The sequence below is a fragment of the Pelodiscus sinensis genome, chromosome 2 (assembly GCF_049634645.1).
Source record: "Pelodiscus sinensis isolate JC-2024 chromosome 2, ASM4963464v1, whole genome shotgun sequence".
Classification (NCBI taxonomy): Eukaryota; Metazoa; Chordata; order Testudines; family Trionychidae; genus Pelodiscus; species Pelodiscus sinensis.
This window is the reverse complement of record NC_134712.1, coordinates 219,662,400-219,678,768: the sequence shown is the minus strand read 5'-3', so window position 1 is coordinate 219,678,768 and position 16,369 is coordinate 219,662,400. Positions and strand designations below refer to the sequence as shown.

General features: G+C 38.5%; 1 protein-coding gene across 1 annotated transcript in view; it reads right to left on the bottom strand.

Moving 5' to 3' along the window:
- Window positions 1-1,274: 1,274 nt before the first annotated feature.
- SLC39A12 (solute carrier family 39 member 12) overlaps window positions 1,275-16,369 on the bottom strand; it is a 37,995-nt gene continuing 22,900 nt past the window's right edge. Inside the window, exons 6-12 of the mRNA XM_075919817.1 lie at window positions 15,954-16,126; window positions 13,913-14,065; window positions 12,311-12,421; window positions 10,051-10,111; window positions 6,020-6,178; window positions 3,433-3,620; window positions 1,275-1,824 (exon numbers count right to left, since the gene is read on the bottom strand). Coding sequence (XP_075775932.1) covers window positions 1,696-1,824; window positions 3,433-3,620; window positions 6,020-6,178; window positions 10,051-10,111; window positions 12,311-12,421; window positions 13,913-14,065; window positions 15,954-16,126 — 974 coding nt within the window. The 3' untranslated portion in view covers window positions 1,275-1,695. The remainder of the gene's footprint in view (window positions 1,825-3,432; window positions 3,621-6,019; window positions 6,179-10,050; window positions 10,112-12,310; window positions 12,422-13,912; window positions 14,066-15,953; window positions 16,127-16,369) is intronic.

Here is a 16,369-nt window from a genome sequence, read left to right as displayed (position 1 = left end):
TTAAACACAAACTCCTAGAAAATGTGAATATGGGACAGAGAGCCATCAGTCACAGCTTCTCAATGAAACTGAAATCTCTCAAAGTTAATCTAACAGAATAGGCAGCATTATAATGTCATGCTCCTTGAGTAGAAGTAGTTCAGTTGCTAGCATGGGAGTCAGGACACAAGGATGCTGTTCCCTATACTGACAAAGACTTCCTGTGTCAACCTGGGTAGGTTTTTAAGGTATTTAGGCACCTAAAGATGTAGATGGATGCCTAGCAGGATTTTCAAAAGCACATTGATATTTAACAGCCATTGAAAACAATGGGAGTTAGGCACTTGGATGCTTTTGAAAATCCCATTATGAGCTAGTCTGCATCTCAAGTAGCTTAAAATATCTTTACAGATCTTGTCCTTAGTCCCCATGTATCTGAATACTCCATTTGTAAGGTGAGAGTAACAGTACTTTCCTACTTCAGAGATGTTAGAATAAATACATGAAAGACTGGGAGACACGCCAATATTATGATAATGGGGGCCATATGAGTACCTAAGACAGAGACAAGAAGAAAGATATGCATTTGGTTATACAAAGATCATAAATATGTTCAGTAGCTGTCTCTCTTTTTTTCAGCAAATAAGAGAAATAAGTATTTCTGTATCAAAGAGCAAATATTTACCATAGAAATTAAATGAGGGAAGGGAGAATCCATATCCCAATAAATTTCAGAATTTAATTATAAAATACCTGTCTGAAGTTACACAGCACCTGAGAGTCAGGATGTTTTTGGCAAAAAAAAAAAGTTAGGGGCTGGTTCTGCAGTTCTTACTTAACTGAGTGGTCTATCCAGGTGAATAATTCCACTGATGTCAACAGGGGCTACTTGCATAAAACCACTGATGAGAGAGGGTTGCTGGATCTGAGCACACTTCAGACGTTAGGAAAAGATTTTCATCAAAATGTATTGTATTTGTATGAATAAAACTACTTTCTGACCAATGACATTATTTAATGAACTGATTGGCTTCCATAGATCCCAATAGGCATAATATACATGATACAATGTAGACATAAGTGGATATTCTGATATTGTTTGACTGTGTTCCAATATTGTCACAGTGTCACTTTAACACTTGTTTGACATTGTTTCATTTTGGACAATGGGCCAGCAAGATATGACCAGAAAACTTTGTCAGTACATCAGCAAGATAGATAATGCACTTTGTATTGGAATGAGTCTGTGTTGTATTTAACTCAGTAAATCAGCTTGACTATATTTTTCAGTTTCATAGAAATTTATTCTTGGCATTAAGAAATAACAAGATTTTATATTTCAAATTCTTCAGTTATGTTCCTTTTCAGTTGGATTATTGTATATAAAAATGTGTATTCTTTTCTTCATTCAGAGTAGCAAGGGTCACTTGAAGCATTTAACTAGAATGGACTCAACAAACTAACCAGAAATGCCTGTAAGTCTGATCATTAGAGTTTTGGTAAACTCAATAACAAATAAAACATATATCTAAACATTCATGTTTTAAAAAATTACAAAATCTGAACAATAAGTTAATAAAATGAAGTTGTTACCTACTTAGCTTTAGATATGAAAATCCAACCAACTTAATTTATAAATCACTATAGCAGGCATGAGAAATGGAAATAAGGCTATAGAAATTCATGACTGATATTTAGAGATTTCCAGTAGAAGCTTTATATTTTAATTTTCTGTTCATATATAGCCAAAAGAAAGAGGCAAAGCCAACCTAACAATAATCCAAGGTTCTGTAAAAGAAACATCAACCAGGGTCGCCGTGTCTGAATGTGAGTCATTTCAGGAAGCTAAAAAAAGAATAAGATAGCAGAATGAGAGCCAGATATATTATTCTCTGGGAAAAAAAGTCTTATGGGAAAACAGACAAACTTCATATAAAAAAACTTGAATTGTGAGTTTCTGAATATAGTTGCAAATCTGTAGTAAACACTGCATGTTATCACAAATATTCAAAGTGAAATATTTCAGTTAATCTAATTCCATCATTGTGAATCTTTTACCACCATCAGCAAGAATTACTAAATGAGCACCCAAAACGTGTTGGCTTCTCAATTTTTCTAAAGAAACTTAATATAAGAAAACACTTCCTTAACTTAGTGCTTCCTTTTTATGGGAATAAAGCAGCTTTGATTATTTTGTTTCTGTACTATATATAGCGACTAGTCCGTCTCCCACTGACATTATTGGCAAAATTCCTATTGACTTGATCTTTAATGGGTACATAAATTAAAAGCATAATTCGCTAACTGTGCTTTTAAAAATCACCTTTTATATTTTCTCCATAGATCAGATACAAAGGCACCAAATGGTTAGCATCAGAGTAAAAACTATTTACACATAGACTTTTCACCCTACATGATTTCTTGAATCACTATATTGAGGATAATGTATCTTAATTGTATGTCCTACAATAGCCTGTGAAAATATACAACGTTGAGCCTGATGCGTCTCATTTAACTTTATTTTGTTTATTATTAATTATTATTAATTATTATTATTATATATAATAACATCATATGGAGCCTTTCTCATAAACTTATCATGAATACGTCCAAATCAACCTATGACAATAAATCTAGAGCCAGCGGTTCCCAACGTTTTCCAGATGAGGACCCATTCTGACAATTCAGGAAGACTTGGTAACCCAAGGAAATTTAAAAACGGGGGTGGGAGGGTGGGGGTGGGGAGAAGTGAGGGGGCAGAGCAACCTGAGGAGACATTTGGCGACCCTTTTGAAATGTAATGGCGACCCATATTTGGGTCCTGACCCATAGGTTGGGAAACCCTCCCTCTTGGTATATTGCTGTATTTACTTGTTTCCTTTATTCATTATATGCTTCACAACTTGATGAAAATATTTAAGCAAGAAATGGGCCAAAATCAAAACCGTATCTCAAAATTTTGGCTCTAATTGAAAGATCTGAATTTTAATAAGCCCTGGATACTAATTCTTAAAACACTTTGGTTCAAATTTTGAACCAGAATTGGAAATATTTTTTATTCTTTCCTGGACCATAAAATGTAAATCCTCAATCTCACACCATGTCATATTCTCTTTATATCCTTTATTTTTTCCTTTTTTTCTAATTTATCATGTTCATTGTATTAGTAATGTAAGCACCAACCATAGACTTGGTGACCCAAGGAAATCTAAAAATGGGGGTGGGAGGGTGGGGGTGGGTAGAAGTGAGGGGGTGGGAGGGTGGGAATGGGGAGAAGTCAGGGGGCAGAGCACCCTTGTCTTATTTGCAGCACCTTGTCTTATTACACAAGGTGCTGCAAAAAAACAGAGTGGAAAACCATCCCTGCCCAAAGAGCCCAAAATCTTTTCCTATATTTATTTGATATGCATGCTCTGAAATGGAAAGTATAGTAGAAGATACTGCAGTACTCACCATTTCTGCTAATGATAAATACAAGAACATTCCAGCTGTGACAGTAAAAATCCAGTTCTGAACACAGGAGTCAGTTGATACTGAAAGGCCAATATAAAGCCCTATGAAGGCAGTTAGTGCACTTACAAAATTCATTAATAATGCAATTTTTGTGGAAAGCCCTGTACTTAACAGCACAGCAAAATCTCCTGCATATAGAAAATAAAATAAAAGATATTTAGCAGATAAAATATTTGCATGATTACATGGCAGATAAGTAATCAATAATAGTTTAGACAGAATTACAAACACACACAGTGTGTTTGATGCTGGAGGGCTGGCCTTATATTGATTGCAAGTTTGTGCAGCTATCACAGTTACATATCTAGTCATATTAGTTCAGGTATTCCTAAAGATAGCATACATTATAGAACGGAGGGCTCTGCATTAATTCTTAATGTTCTGTGACATTTCCAACTTGGATACATGCAAATGTGAAGTCACATGGTTTCCCAGAGTTTCTAAATCTTTCTTGATTGGGAACTTGCCAGTGGAAATCATGTGATTGTCTGTAACATGATATTTAGGTCTTTACTTACAGGTATTGTATCTCAAAAATAAAACAGGAGCTGATTCTGATCTCAGTAGCACAGGTTTTACACTGGTATAATTCTGCATTTTTCAGGGGCATTACCCCATATTTGCCTTGGTCTAAGTTGGATCAGAATCAGCCCTCGGGATGCTTCTTTTAGAGAAGGATCCAATACAGGCAGTCCCCGACTTACGCGGATCCAACTTATGTCGGATCCGCACTTACGAACGGATAAGTTCGTAACACTTACTTACTTACTTACGTGTCCTCCGGGGCAAGAAAAACTTCTCCTGGTCTCCCTGGTCTGCTGGGGGGGGGGGGGGGGGTCCAGCAAAGCCGATGGACCCCCCCAGCAGACCAGGAGGACAGGAGCAAAGCCGCCCAGGCGGCGAGGGTCCCGCTGCCTGGGCAGCTTTGCTCCCGGGCAAACGAGCAAAGCCGCCCAGGCGGCAGCTTTGCTCGGGTGTCCCTGGTCTGCTGGGGGGGGGGGGGGTCCAGCAGCTTTGCTGGACCCCCCCCAGCAGACCAGGGAGACTGGAGCAAAGGAGCAAAGCCACACGGGCGGCGGGGTCCCTCCGCCTGTGCGGCTTTGCTCAGGTTTCCCTGGTCTGCTGGGGAGGACTCCCGCCAGCACCCCAGGGAGACAGGAGCAAAGCCGCATGGGCAGCGGGGTCCCTCCGCCTGTGCAGCTTTGCTTGGGTCTCCCTGGTCTGCTGGGGGGTGAAGGGGCGCAGCTAGTGTGCCCCCCCCAGCAGACCAGGCTTTTGTTGCAGGACGCCTCGGGTAGAGCAGCTGGGGTGCTGCCGGGTTGGTCCTGTGGGAACCTACCGGGCAGCGCCCCAGCTGTTCTGTCCCAGGCTCCAGATTCAGCAGCTGTTGAAACTGATCAGGCTGATTCCAGGAAGCTGGGGGCCATACATAGCCTTCTGACTACTGAAAAGATGCAATATGAAGAAACAATAGAGAAAAGGAAGAGTTTAGTTCCAATGATCTGCTATTTTATCATGCTGGCCTGTTGGCTAGTAAGAGAACCTGTGTGTGAGGTAATTGCTATTAGACCAACTTCTTTTAGTGAGACACAAGCTTTTGAACTACACATAGAAAGAAGGTCTGAAAAAGAGCTGTCTGCTAGAAAAAAAACAACAGGTTTTTTTTGTCATCACTCGTCCCAGATAGTTTGTTTATGAGAGATATGATTCTCCACAATACAGAAGTAGAGAGATGTACATGCATATGCATGGTCAAAGGTAATGAGCAGGAAGAGCAGTGCCAGGAACCCCTCTTCAATATGGAGAGCACAGTTATCTGGTCAGATTTGGTTACTACTAATTGCAGGAGTAAAACCAAAGTGGGAAGGGAGTTAAGTGTTTCATTTAACCCCATATTTCTTCATCTGGCCACTCTGCATCCACATTTCTCCACAGTTTTGCTCTGTGTTTGAGCATAAATGAACAGATGGCAAGACTACTGTGTGGTGGATTATGCCTATGTGCCCATGCATTCTCACTTGCTCTGGACCACAGCATCATTAGGATCACTGCTATGCACTATGAAAAGACTTGTACTGTCCTAATGTATTCTTTCTTTTTGGCTGCAGTGGAACAAATGTAATGTTAGGAGAAGAATATCTCGTGCTGATAGGGAGCTATCTGGTAAGAAGCTTGAAGCAGAGTGATGCCAGCAGTGCTTCAATCAAAAGCAACACACAGGAAAAGTTGTGCTAGAAACCACAGCATATGCACTTGGTGCCAACCCCATCCTTCCCAGCTGACACACATGCATGCTTGGGGATATGGTTTGGAGCAGTAATCAAGCATTAGAGTGAACTCTCTTCTACTGCTTATCCAAGGGATGGGATGCAGGAAGTTACATACTCTCTTTATCCCATCCACCAGATGCACTTGTATTAGAACAGGGCATGAGCTAGCCCTAAATGTCTTTGTAAATCCAGAAACAGAGAGCCATAGCTCTTTTACTTAAACCACTTAGGAAGAAGGTGTATTTATATTTGCTTACCCATTTCATGGGGAATTTCATGGCATAAGATAGCAATCGTCGTGGTCACACCTGTTTCTGTTGAGGATGAAAATGCTGCTCCTATTACCAGGCCATCAGCAAAATTGTGAAGACTGTCACCCACCAAAACCATTAGCGCCAACAAACTAATTCCTTTACCTAGGGAGCAAAGTCAAAAGTAAAAAGAAAAATGCTGCTTCTAATTTAGGCTTCCTACAAATATTTTCCCCCAGTGAACTAAAGTTTTATGTTGCAAAAGGGTTATATAGACTACCCAGTTTGTTTTTATCTTTACAGCAGTTTCAAGATTTTCAGCATGAGAAAATAGAATAATTCAGAGATGCACATACTAGGAAGTAGCTTCCTTTGGGCCTTTACTACTAGGTAGACTGTTGAGACAAAAAGATGGTTTGAGGTCAGTTGAGTAATTTATCTTCTGTGCGCCTCGTAAATGTCACCCTGGATTGTTAAAATACATATTCCTTCCTCCACCCCCAATTCTAAATACTTCTATCTTAAAAGGTAGGCTTTTCATATAGTGGGCCAGAGAGTTGCACATCTATAAGTAAGAGAAGAATTTAGTCTTGTTGGGAGACCAACTCTTGGCAGGCAGGTGGAGTGGTTGGAGCAAGAGTAGAAATCCAAATACCAGAACCAAGGTTCAAGGCAGAGTCTGAACCAGGATCAGAACCATAATCAGACTCTAAATGCCAGAGCCAGAAGTCAAGATAGTCAGAGCAAGAAATCAGAGATAAGGGTCAGAACCAGATTACTTGGAGTCAGGGAAGGCACAAGTAAGGCTAGCTCCAAGGCCAGAGCAAGGCTAGCATGCGACTGAAACAGGCCAGGTGCATGGCACGGTCTAGGCTAGAGTAAGTCTGAGGACAGGATAGAAGCAGTTCTTAAAGAAAGATGAGAAGCAGAGAAGCTGCAAGCATGTGAATTGAGCAGCCTGGGAACTCCCACTGTCACTGAGGTGAAGGATGGGTATGCTGGCTTCCCCAGTCAGTCAGGTGGGGCAATCCAACAAGTGAACTTGCTGATGTGGCTCAGCTGTGCTCATAAGGCCATCAGCGTACTGGGAGGGTGGATCTGCCTAGTCTTTTGCCTAACAGGCCTCAGGTAAATGATAGTATTGTGAACAACAGAAAAATCATGTTCTCATCTCTGAGCCTAGCATTTCACAGGAAATAGAATCCAAAACACAATCAGCCTCAAACCACCATCACAGATCTAGTGTCCAATCAGAATCATTTCTGACCTTTGTTAAATGAGTGATCTAGTAGCTTGCATGCTGAAGGAACAGTTAAGGAATATTGGGCAAATCCTCTTCCAAGAACCTAGCCTCAGTAGCTGGGTTGCATGCTGAGGAGTTGGATGGGGGAAGGAACCATTTCCCTAAGCTGCAGAGCAGCTACCTGCCACAGCTCTACAGTGAATAGACTATGTCCAGCAAGTGATCCCATACCTAGCTCCTGGAGTTCTGCACCTCCCTTGGTACATCCATTCTGCTTTAGTGATTACACGGCTTAACTGCATTTCTCCCAGGAATCCTACCTACTGTCCCTCCACTCAGTACATAGAGTGAAACTCTCCTGGTTCAGCCCCACTGACAAGGTCTGCCTTTCTAGTTGTTGAGGCAGTGGCAGAGTTTGCCCCCATGAACTCGTCTATTTCCTCTCTCTCTCTCTCTCTCTCTCTCTCTCTCCCTGCCCCCAGCTACAGCATGACAACCTGTGGATGTAATGTGGCATTCCACAGACCCCACTGAATGTTGTTGTTATGAGATTTTCCTGCAGTGGCATTTTTGTATAGGAGACTGTTTTAAAAGAGACAGGAGAGATGTTTTTCTTACGTAAACTGGCTAGAAATGAAGTCTTCAAAACTATTATAAAAGAAAACACTCTGAAAATAAAAGTCTTACAACTGTATTCAGAAAATCCTCCCCAGTTGCCTGAAAGCTCTGAGGATTCAGCAATATTGGCAAGCTCAGTAGACTTTCCTGCCAGCTCACAGAGCCAGACGTGGCTGTCCCCAGATTGCATAGCTCTTTCTAAACACTACAGGCAGTTTATCCTCAATAGTGGAGGACAAGAATTTCATAGAAATAACAGATTGCTGCACTACATTAACTTTATGGTTTGTAATATGCACTGGTTAGGGTGAAATTGTGGCTTGGCTCAAGTTGTTATTAGCCAGTGTCATTTAAGCAACAGTTGTTGAAAAAAAACAACCATACTATAATGGCTGAGATTCATTTCAGTCTATTATCTATAACATAAAATGGGAGTCAGGTTAACTTTATGAAGTGCTAAGCATTTTAAAGCTTGTGCTAATGTAACCTTATGTGAACATATGTCACTGAAATTTAAGTAAATAGATACATGAAAGAATTGGAGTGCTTTTAACCTCATTTATTTTAGTATGTTTTAAATCTAAATCATGTTATTAGCAATTATGTCAATGCACTTTACTGCTGTGAATGTAAACTTTCTTATAGTACCTCCTAGAAAATGAGTATTTGCATGCAAATTCTTCTTTGAACAACTCTGCATTTCACTTGCAAATTTCAAGTGGACTTTTTGTGTAAAGCCAAGGATTGGAACTCTGCTTTTTAATTTTCATGGAGCCACCGGATGGGTAGCATTTCTACTATAGATTCCACTTTTGAAGTTCTGACTAACAAGGTAGTGGTTTAACTCTTACATTTGCTTATTCTAGGGCTGTAGTTCAATGTTTTGGGGGCTCATAAGAAGTGCTGACATGACTTCTGATTAGTCTAACGTGAATCAGAAAACACAACTATAAAATGATAATATTGGTTGTTTATATTGACAGAAGGGATCTTAGTACAAAAAAATTAGTACAAAACCTTCCAAAGTTAGTTATTTTAAAAAACATATATTTAAACAAATATTACTCTTTATCTTCTAATGCAGAAGGAGAATTGATAGTTCTACCCAAAACATGAAATCAGAGAATACTAATAAAGAGGTACTTGGGAAATGTACTCAAATACCAGCATTCTGTGCTTGGAGCAGATAATCTTGACCTTGTGTGGAATATGTTTTAGATTATTAGTAGAGAGTGATGAGTGAACAACCCCGAAACAAAACTACAGATGAAGTAGATAGTGATAGCAAAACTGGGAGTAGATTGTGTGCTGAACGGAAGGTCAGATTCAAGCAGTGGAAATCTAGTTTTCCAAAAATGAGATCTATGTCCTGAAATGGAAATGAATTTCACAACATCAGCGAATAACACTGAAGGACAACAGAAGACAGTGAAACTATCAAGAATTCAGCATCATGGCCTGACACTGATTGTCACTAGACAAAGGGGAGTAGAATTAGAGAAATATATAGATTATAGGCAAAATGTTATTTCCCAGCAGCATACCTGCAACCTCATAACTTGGGTACAATCAAGAGCAAAACTAGGTCTATAATATGTTTTCTTAGTTTCTAAAGTAAGGAAAAGCAGAGCAGAGAAGTAAAAATGATTTCAAAACTATTTAATGAGATATTAGTTCAGTCTAAAGCTACTGATAGATGGAGAGCCCAGAATTCCATATAAGGAATAAGTCACCACTGGTTTTAATAACCATCATTTCATTACTGTTACAGAAGGGAAATTATAGTATAGCAGGTGAACCAGAAAATGAGAAGTGATGACAATTTCAATATTTTTTTCTTTTTTGAAATAAGCAAAAGGCCCAAGCAAGGTCTACAATTATCAAATGGTTATGGTAGTAAATATGTGAGGATTTCCCTTTCAGTAAAGTAGTTTGAAATGGTGAGTAAACAAATATTCAAGCAACACCAGAATAAGATTAATGAACTTTCTAATTATGGGCCTGGTTGGCTGGAAACAGGTCTTTAAGCAGAGATTTAATTATGTAGGCAGGCAGAATCAGCTGTGGTGATGTAATACATAGAAAACACAGAGCTGAGCCAGTTTCACACATTCAATCCAATCTCAGGCCTGAAGGATTTTTGTGCTGCTTGTTTAATCTTTTTATCAATACTTACTCTTTCTGCTTGTCACCTTGCTGTCGGGAGGAACTTCAGACTCAGAATCTTCAGGACTTCTCTAATTAAAAGGAAAGATATTGGATCAGCAATCAAGTGGTCATTCTAATTAGCTGTTATTAAACAGTGAAAACCTAAATAGATTCATTGTTCATTAAAAGAAAATTTAGCTGCTGCCATCTATAATATTTACCATGATTATCATTAAACTTATTTACTGAACGCTGCACAAAAGAGAGACTGTCCTTGCCCCCAGAAGCTTACAGTCTTTTTCAGACCAAACAAAAACATATCAGTAGCATTGGGGTGCACTGAGAAAAATCACATTTCAGGAATGAAACAAACTTTTGAGAGAGAAATGCAGAGCTTAAAAAAGACTAAGTTACAAGTCAGCATTTTGGTACCATTTTTCACTGTAGTGAAGCTAAAGGATCTTGAAAGAGAAGTGGTGAAGACTGGCATCCATAACAAAGAGCTTGTCTACACGACAGATGCTACAGCATTATATAAGGCATATGATTTTTTCACACCCCTGAGTGACATAGTAAGTTTTAAATGTAGACCAGGCCTAAGATAGTCTTATTAGTTTCTCTGTGAAATTGCAAGACTCAAAGAGATGAAAACAAATATGTGGCAATCAGGCAGATATTAAGATGTTTGACCACCGGGTTATTGAGACAATAGGTGCCAACATTGTGTGCAGATGGTAACAGAAGTCCCTGATTTTAGTAGTCTTTACTCCCACTTCCAGCCCTTCCTCAGATACTTCTTCGCTTCCCACCTTCCTCAGATGCTTCTTCGCTTCCCATGTTCCTCTTCTGTCCCTCAAAATGTGCTAATAAGGCTGTTTGATATGCAATAAAAATGCCCTCAGACCCAATTCATTACTTTCATCAAAGTTGTGGTACAGCAAGTTTTACTTCCTCAGTCACAGTTACTGCTATAGCATGAAAGTTCTGACCCCTTCCAAAAAACAATAAAAGAGTCAATAAAATGATTAGTGGAAAGTGATGTTTGTCTCCTTGAGTGTGGCATAGTGTCTCCTCTGCTCTGTCTGTTAGCTTTTGTCTAGACAGAGGAGTTGACCCCAGGGGTAAATAACACTTTCTTATCCACCCCATTCATAATTTATACACTTCTGTCATATCCCCCGTTAGTCATCTCTTTTCCAGGATGAAAAGTCAGAGTCTTTTTATTCTCTTCCCATAGTCAGCAGGGATTTGTCTCATTGTCACCCACATTATCATGAAAAAATGGGCAGCTCTCACCCAAACAAGCCAAGCCACACTAGTTCATATTACTAATACGTAGCTGTAGGATGATGTTGCAGTTTGCCAGCTGAAAGCAATGGTTAATTACTTAATGAAAAAACAGGAAGTGACCCTGTGGGTCAAAATTCAGTAAATTATTTTCACTGGTATGCTTACAAGCATTCAGTTAGCAGTTCCCAAACTGTGTTCATTAACTCAATAGTAGCTCATATGGCAGTTGTTGATAACCCTCTTTTCGTTAAGATGTGGACTATAATATGGAAAAGTTTTAGATTCTCTGACTAAAATAATAAGACTATAATTAGCATATCCTGAAACTACATATAATATGAAGAAAAAACTGTGCTTGCAAACAATCAGTTTAATGAATTGACTATATCTGTATGTATTTATCAAACATTTGCTTAGTCACACTCCACAGATCAAATGGGAACCTACAGAATTCCGAATAAGAAAGCACTATTTTCAGCCCATCCAGTTTTGTTTACATATTATTCATATTAATGGACTAATTAGCTCATGTGGTCCAAGTTTTCAGCTGGTAACTAATTATACACTGTACTCTCTTTGGACACCATCTCGCAGTCCTTACTCCAAATTGAAAATTGAAAGGAGTTTTGCTGCTGTAAAGGCTGATGGATTTAGCGCCTTAGACATGTAATTTACATTGGAAAACCAGGAAGAGAGCAAATGTTTTAAAAATCTTCTGGACAAATGGAATATATGGAGGTTGATTATATCAACCTGATGCATATTTTATTCACAAATATTTATAAATCTAATCTACAGGTATATCTGAATATGTTTATTGTGACCTAACAAATCTAATGATTTCTGACAATACATTCTTTTTTGAGGTCATGAGGAAGGAAAAAAATCAATAAACACTGAAAAATACTATTTAGTTATGAAGTTAATTGGGTTTATTTTTTGAGACACAGAGAAAGAAGGAAATTGAGTCAGTAAAGTATATCATATCAGTAACCTACCAACTGTATGGTTGAAGTAGATTTGCCTCTGCCTGAATGGTCATTTAATTCAGATTCCACTGGAAGATCGTGGGAATGCCCCAAGTGACCATTAACTAAGGAAAGGCCCTGCTGGATGAAGATGCTTTGCAATTAGTTCTGAAGCCAGATGAACACAGGTGCAGCCTTTGTCAGTTTCATGTTCAGATTTAGCATTTATCTGACCTATGAAAGTTGTTGACTTGAGAATAAAAACAGTTGAAAAGAATGCTAGTTGTGATAAACATTTGCTAATGTCTTTTCAGCTCAGAAAACTGCAAACTGAACCAGAAAAATATGTGAGAACCTTAGGGTATTATAGGAAAGTATTTCTTAAAAACTGAAGGTTAAAGTCACAAGTTGAAATAAACAAATAATTTAATGTTTAGTGCTCATATGCCCCTCAACTGAATGGGTTTATTAAAGTCTTGTGGAAATATTACAAAGTCCCTTTCTCTTTATTAATTATTCTTTATATGCTAGATTTCAACTTTGCTCTTAAAATCTTAAAAACATACCCATATAATATCATAGTTTGCAAAATATCCACATGCTATTCATTTAACATATTTTTTATGGCTGAATCTTGTTTTCCTCAAAGGTAATAGGTATTATGGATATAATTTTGCAAATCCACAGATATCTGCTTTATATCCATGAGTATCTGCATCCACAGATACGGATACGCGCAGCTCATTTTTAAGGATGTGGATGAAGATGCAGCTACAAATCTTGTATCTAGAATACTGTAAATTTGCAGATATCTGCCTTACAACAATGGGTATCTGCATCTGCAGATGTAAAAGTGCATATACACGGCTCTTTTTGGTGGATACAGATGCAGATACAAATGTTGTATCCGTGCAGGACTCTACTTATGGAACACGAAGAATATAGGATTTGGACCCAAATATCTAAATGAAGCCTCTGATTAAGCATTCTCTGTAAAACAGCAACAGCAAATTGGTGTTAAGATGGCCTCCCATACACAGAGAGTTAATGAAGCATCACATTTTGTGCTACATTATATCCTGGTGCATAATGACATTTTCAAACACAAGGCACACTGAGATAAAATAATGGAATTACTGAGAGCATGGCAGCCAACAAGGAGACAATACTGGTATAATGCAGGAGTCTTCAGAACTCAACATTTATACTAACTTTCAAAATCCTCTGGGGTAGAAAATTATAAGCAATTTGGTAAATTTTAAAATATAATTCCTTAAAGTGCCATTTAAAAAAGTGCCTGTCTTTGAGCTCTTCAAACAGTTCCTATGCAAAGAAACTCTCATTATCTTTCATACAGAGGCATACTATTTGCCTATTCCCATGCTAGCTACAGAGGTCTGCTTATAGAATCCAGTAATTAAAATAACTGGCTTTTTTACAGTTAAACCCATCAAACCTATGCAACATGGAAGTGAAAGGTAAGTCTGGTGGGACCAATTTTGGGAAAAGGTGGTTTATTCTTCATTTCACTTAAATAAGGAAATTGTTTTTCCAAAAACTTTTAAAAATTTACTGTGTAATATACAATCTCAAAACAAGAAGGATGTTAAATAGTGCAATAAGAAGTTTTACCTGATCACTTGGTGATACCAAAAGAAAGAAACATTTTTCTATCAGAAAAAATCCATGAATTCCTCCAATCATTCCCAACATTTTCCAAACATATTCTTTCCCTTCATAGATGTGTTCCATCTCCTGAACTTCATGCTTATGTAGACCAAGAATCTAGATAAGGAGGTGAAATAAAAGGGGAAAACATTGTTTTGACTTTTGCTAGAGTAAGCCTTAAAAGTTTTATCCCTCAACTTTCCTTTTATTACTGCTCTCAGGTTTTATGATGTATTTTAAGTTGCTGTGCTGGTCATCTGTGTAGATGAACATAATTAACTATTAATGACTTCCATTATGGTTCTGTCCTCTCTTGCCAGTAAAAATATTATTTCTAGAGGCAGATGTAATTACAGTGACAAAAGTATTTCCTTTGCATTTTGTTTAGACTTTTACAGTTTAAAAAGTTGTTCGGATCATTTTCAAAAGTCAAATCCATCCAGAAAATAATGAATTAACACTGAGTTACTTATTTAGAATTGTGCAATACTGAGAAAAACAACAAAACCAAATGAATAACCAATTAAAGGCTTGTTTTTTTTTCTTTTACACTGTCATGTACATAAAATATATGTTGTGAATTTAAATAAAAATCCTGTCACTGAGATGTTTTAATTGCAGTTCATGACAGCAGGACAATATCTCTGAAAGCCCTGAGAAATTTACAACGTGGGGGGATAGAGCTGCTGATGCTCATGGAAAACTTTGAAGACATTTTCTAGAATCAGTTTTTACATGACCTGCCTTGAGCATGTATGGAGTGTGAAGCTTGCATAAGGTTGTGCATTTGCTATGGATTCTAAGCTTTGGAATCCATTCCAACAACCCAGGGAGGGAAGAAATAAGGCCCAGCAGTCTGACCTCCCTGACTGTCAGCTGAGAAAACACACCTGCACCTGCCACTGAATAACCACAAGCCAAATAGCTATCAACCTGTCCCTGATTGTTCCCTAACCCAGATTAATGGATTACTAAAGCATGCCTGAGACCTTCCCCATTGGCTCCACACAGAGCCCCACACAAACCTAGAACTGGCCCTGTTTTAGCCATTTATATTTTCTGAAGGAACCCTCTACATATCTTTTAATTACTAAATACAGATGGAACCTCTCCAGTCCAGCATCCCCGGGAGCTGACTGGTTCCGAAACAGAGAATGTGCCGGATCATGGCAGGTCAATATTGTCTAGTAGCAATACCAACACTTTCACTGCTTACTGCATACTTAGAGGACATTTATGGGTAAATCAGAGCTAAACAACAGCACAGAACACTGAGAGCCAGGACTGGTGGCCGTAAACAAACTTTAAGGGACCAGGAGTATATCTACACTGCAACACTATTTCGGAATAACTAGCGCTATTCCAAAATAACTTAGTCAGCATTTACACAGCAGGAAGTTATTTCGAAATAATGTCAAAATACTGTCAAGCTGGAAGACTTCTTACTCCGACTCCTGTAACCCTCATTGTATGAGGAATAAGGGAAGTCAGAGGAAGAGTGCTCTATTTCGAAATAAGTGCTGTGTAAATGTTCCCTATTTCGAAATAAGCTATGCAATTGGCATAGCTCAATTTCCATAACTTATTTCAAGTTAAACCCTCAGTGTAGACGCACCCTGGGAAACTTGTCTACACCCATTATAAGTGGACATCTGGCTAACTAAAAACATACCAGATCACGGATGTTGCAGGTCCAGAGTGCTGGATCAATCTGTACCTTTATATTAAAAGAATATCTGTTTCTTCAGAGCTCATCATTCTTTGGCTTCTGCTTCTTATTTCCCAACCTGAATATCTCTTTCTGTTTTTACATAGCCCTGAGTGCTGATCCTCTTGTTCTCAGATCTCACGGTCAGCTTTATTTTATAAAGATTAGAGGACCTGAGTTCCAGTCAATCAGTGGTTCAGGGGAATCAAAGGAGTGCAGCTTCACTAGGTACACATTTCTATACATACACATACACATACACACACTTTATTTTGAATATATAATCAGGCATGTTACCTGTGGAATAAGATGTAGCAGGGCATCTCCAGAGAGGGTCCCAACAGCTAAACCCACAAACAGCTGTAAAATGAGTGTATAGATTTCTTGACAGGAGTTGAAGAAAATGAGGGTTGTACCAAACATAGATCCAATAGTGATAAGTAAAACGGCAACAGTGCTGTAGCCATACTCTGAGGAAAAGGATTCAAAATAAAACCAAGCACAGCTTTAACAGTTCAGTGTCTAAATTACTTGAGGCCCTATATTCTGAGTTCTCTGAATAAACAGTCAGGAAATTCTTGAGATGCACTACATTATCTTGCTATATATGAGGGACAAGCAGTATAACAGAAGGGAGCATGTCCGAGACAAAGCATACATTGGCTATGGATCTTCAGGTAAAACAAGCCTATGCACTGAATTTCACGCCTTAA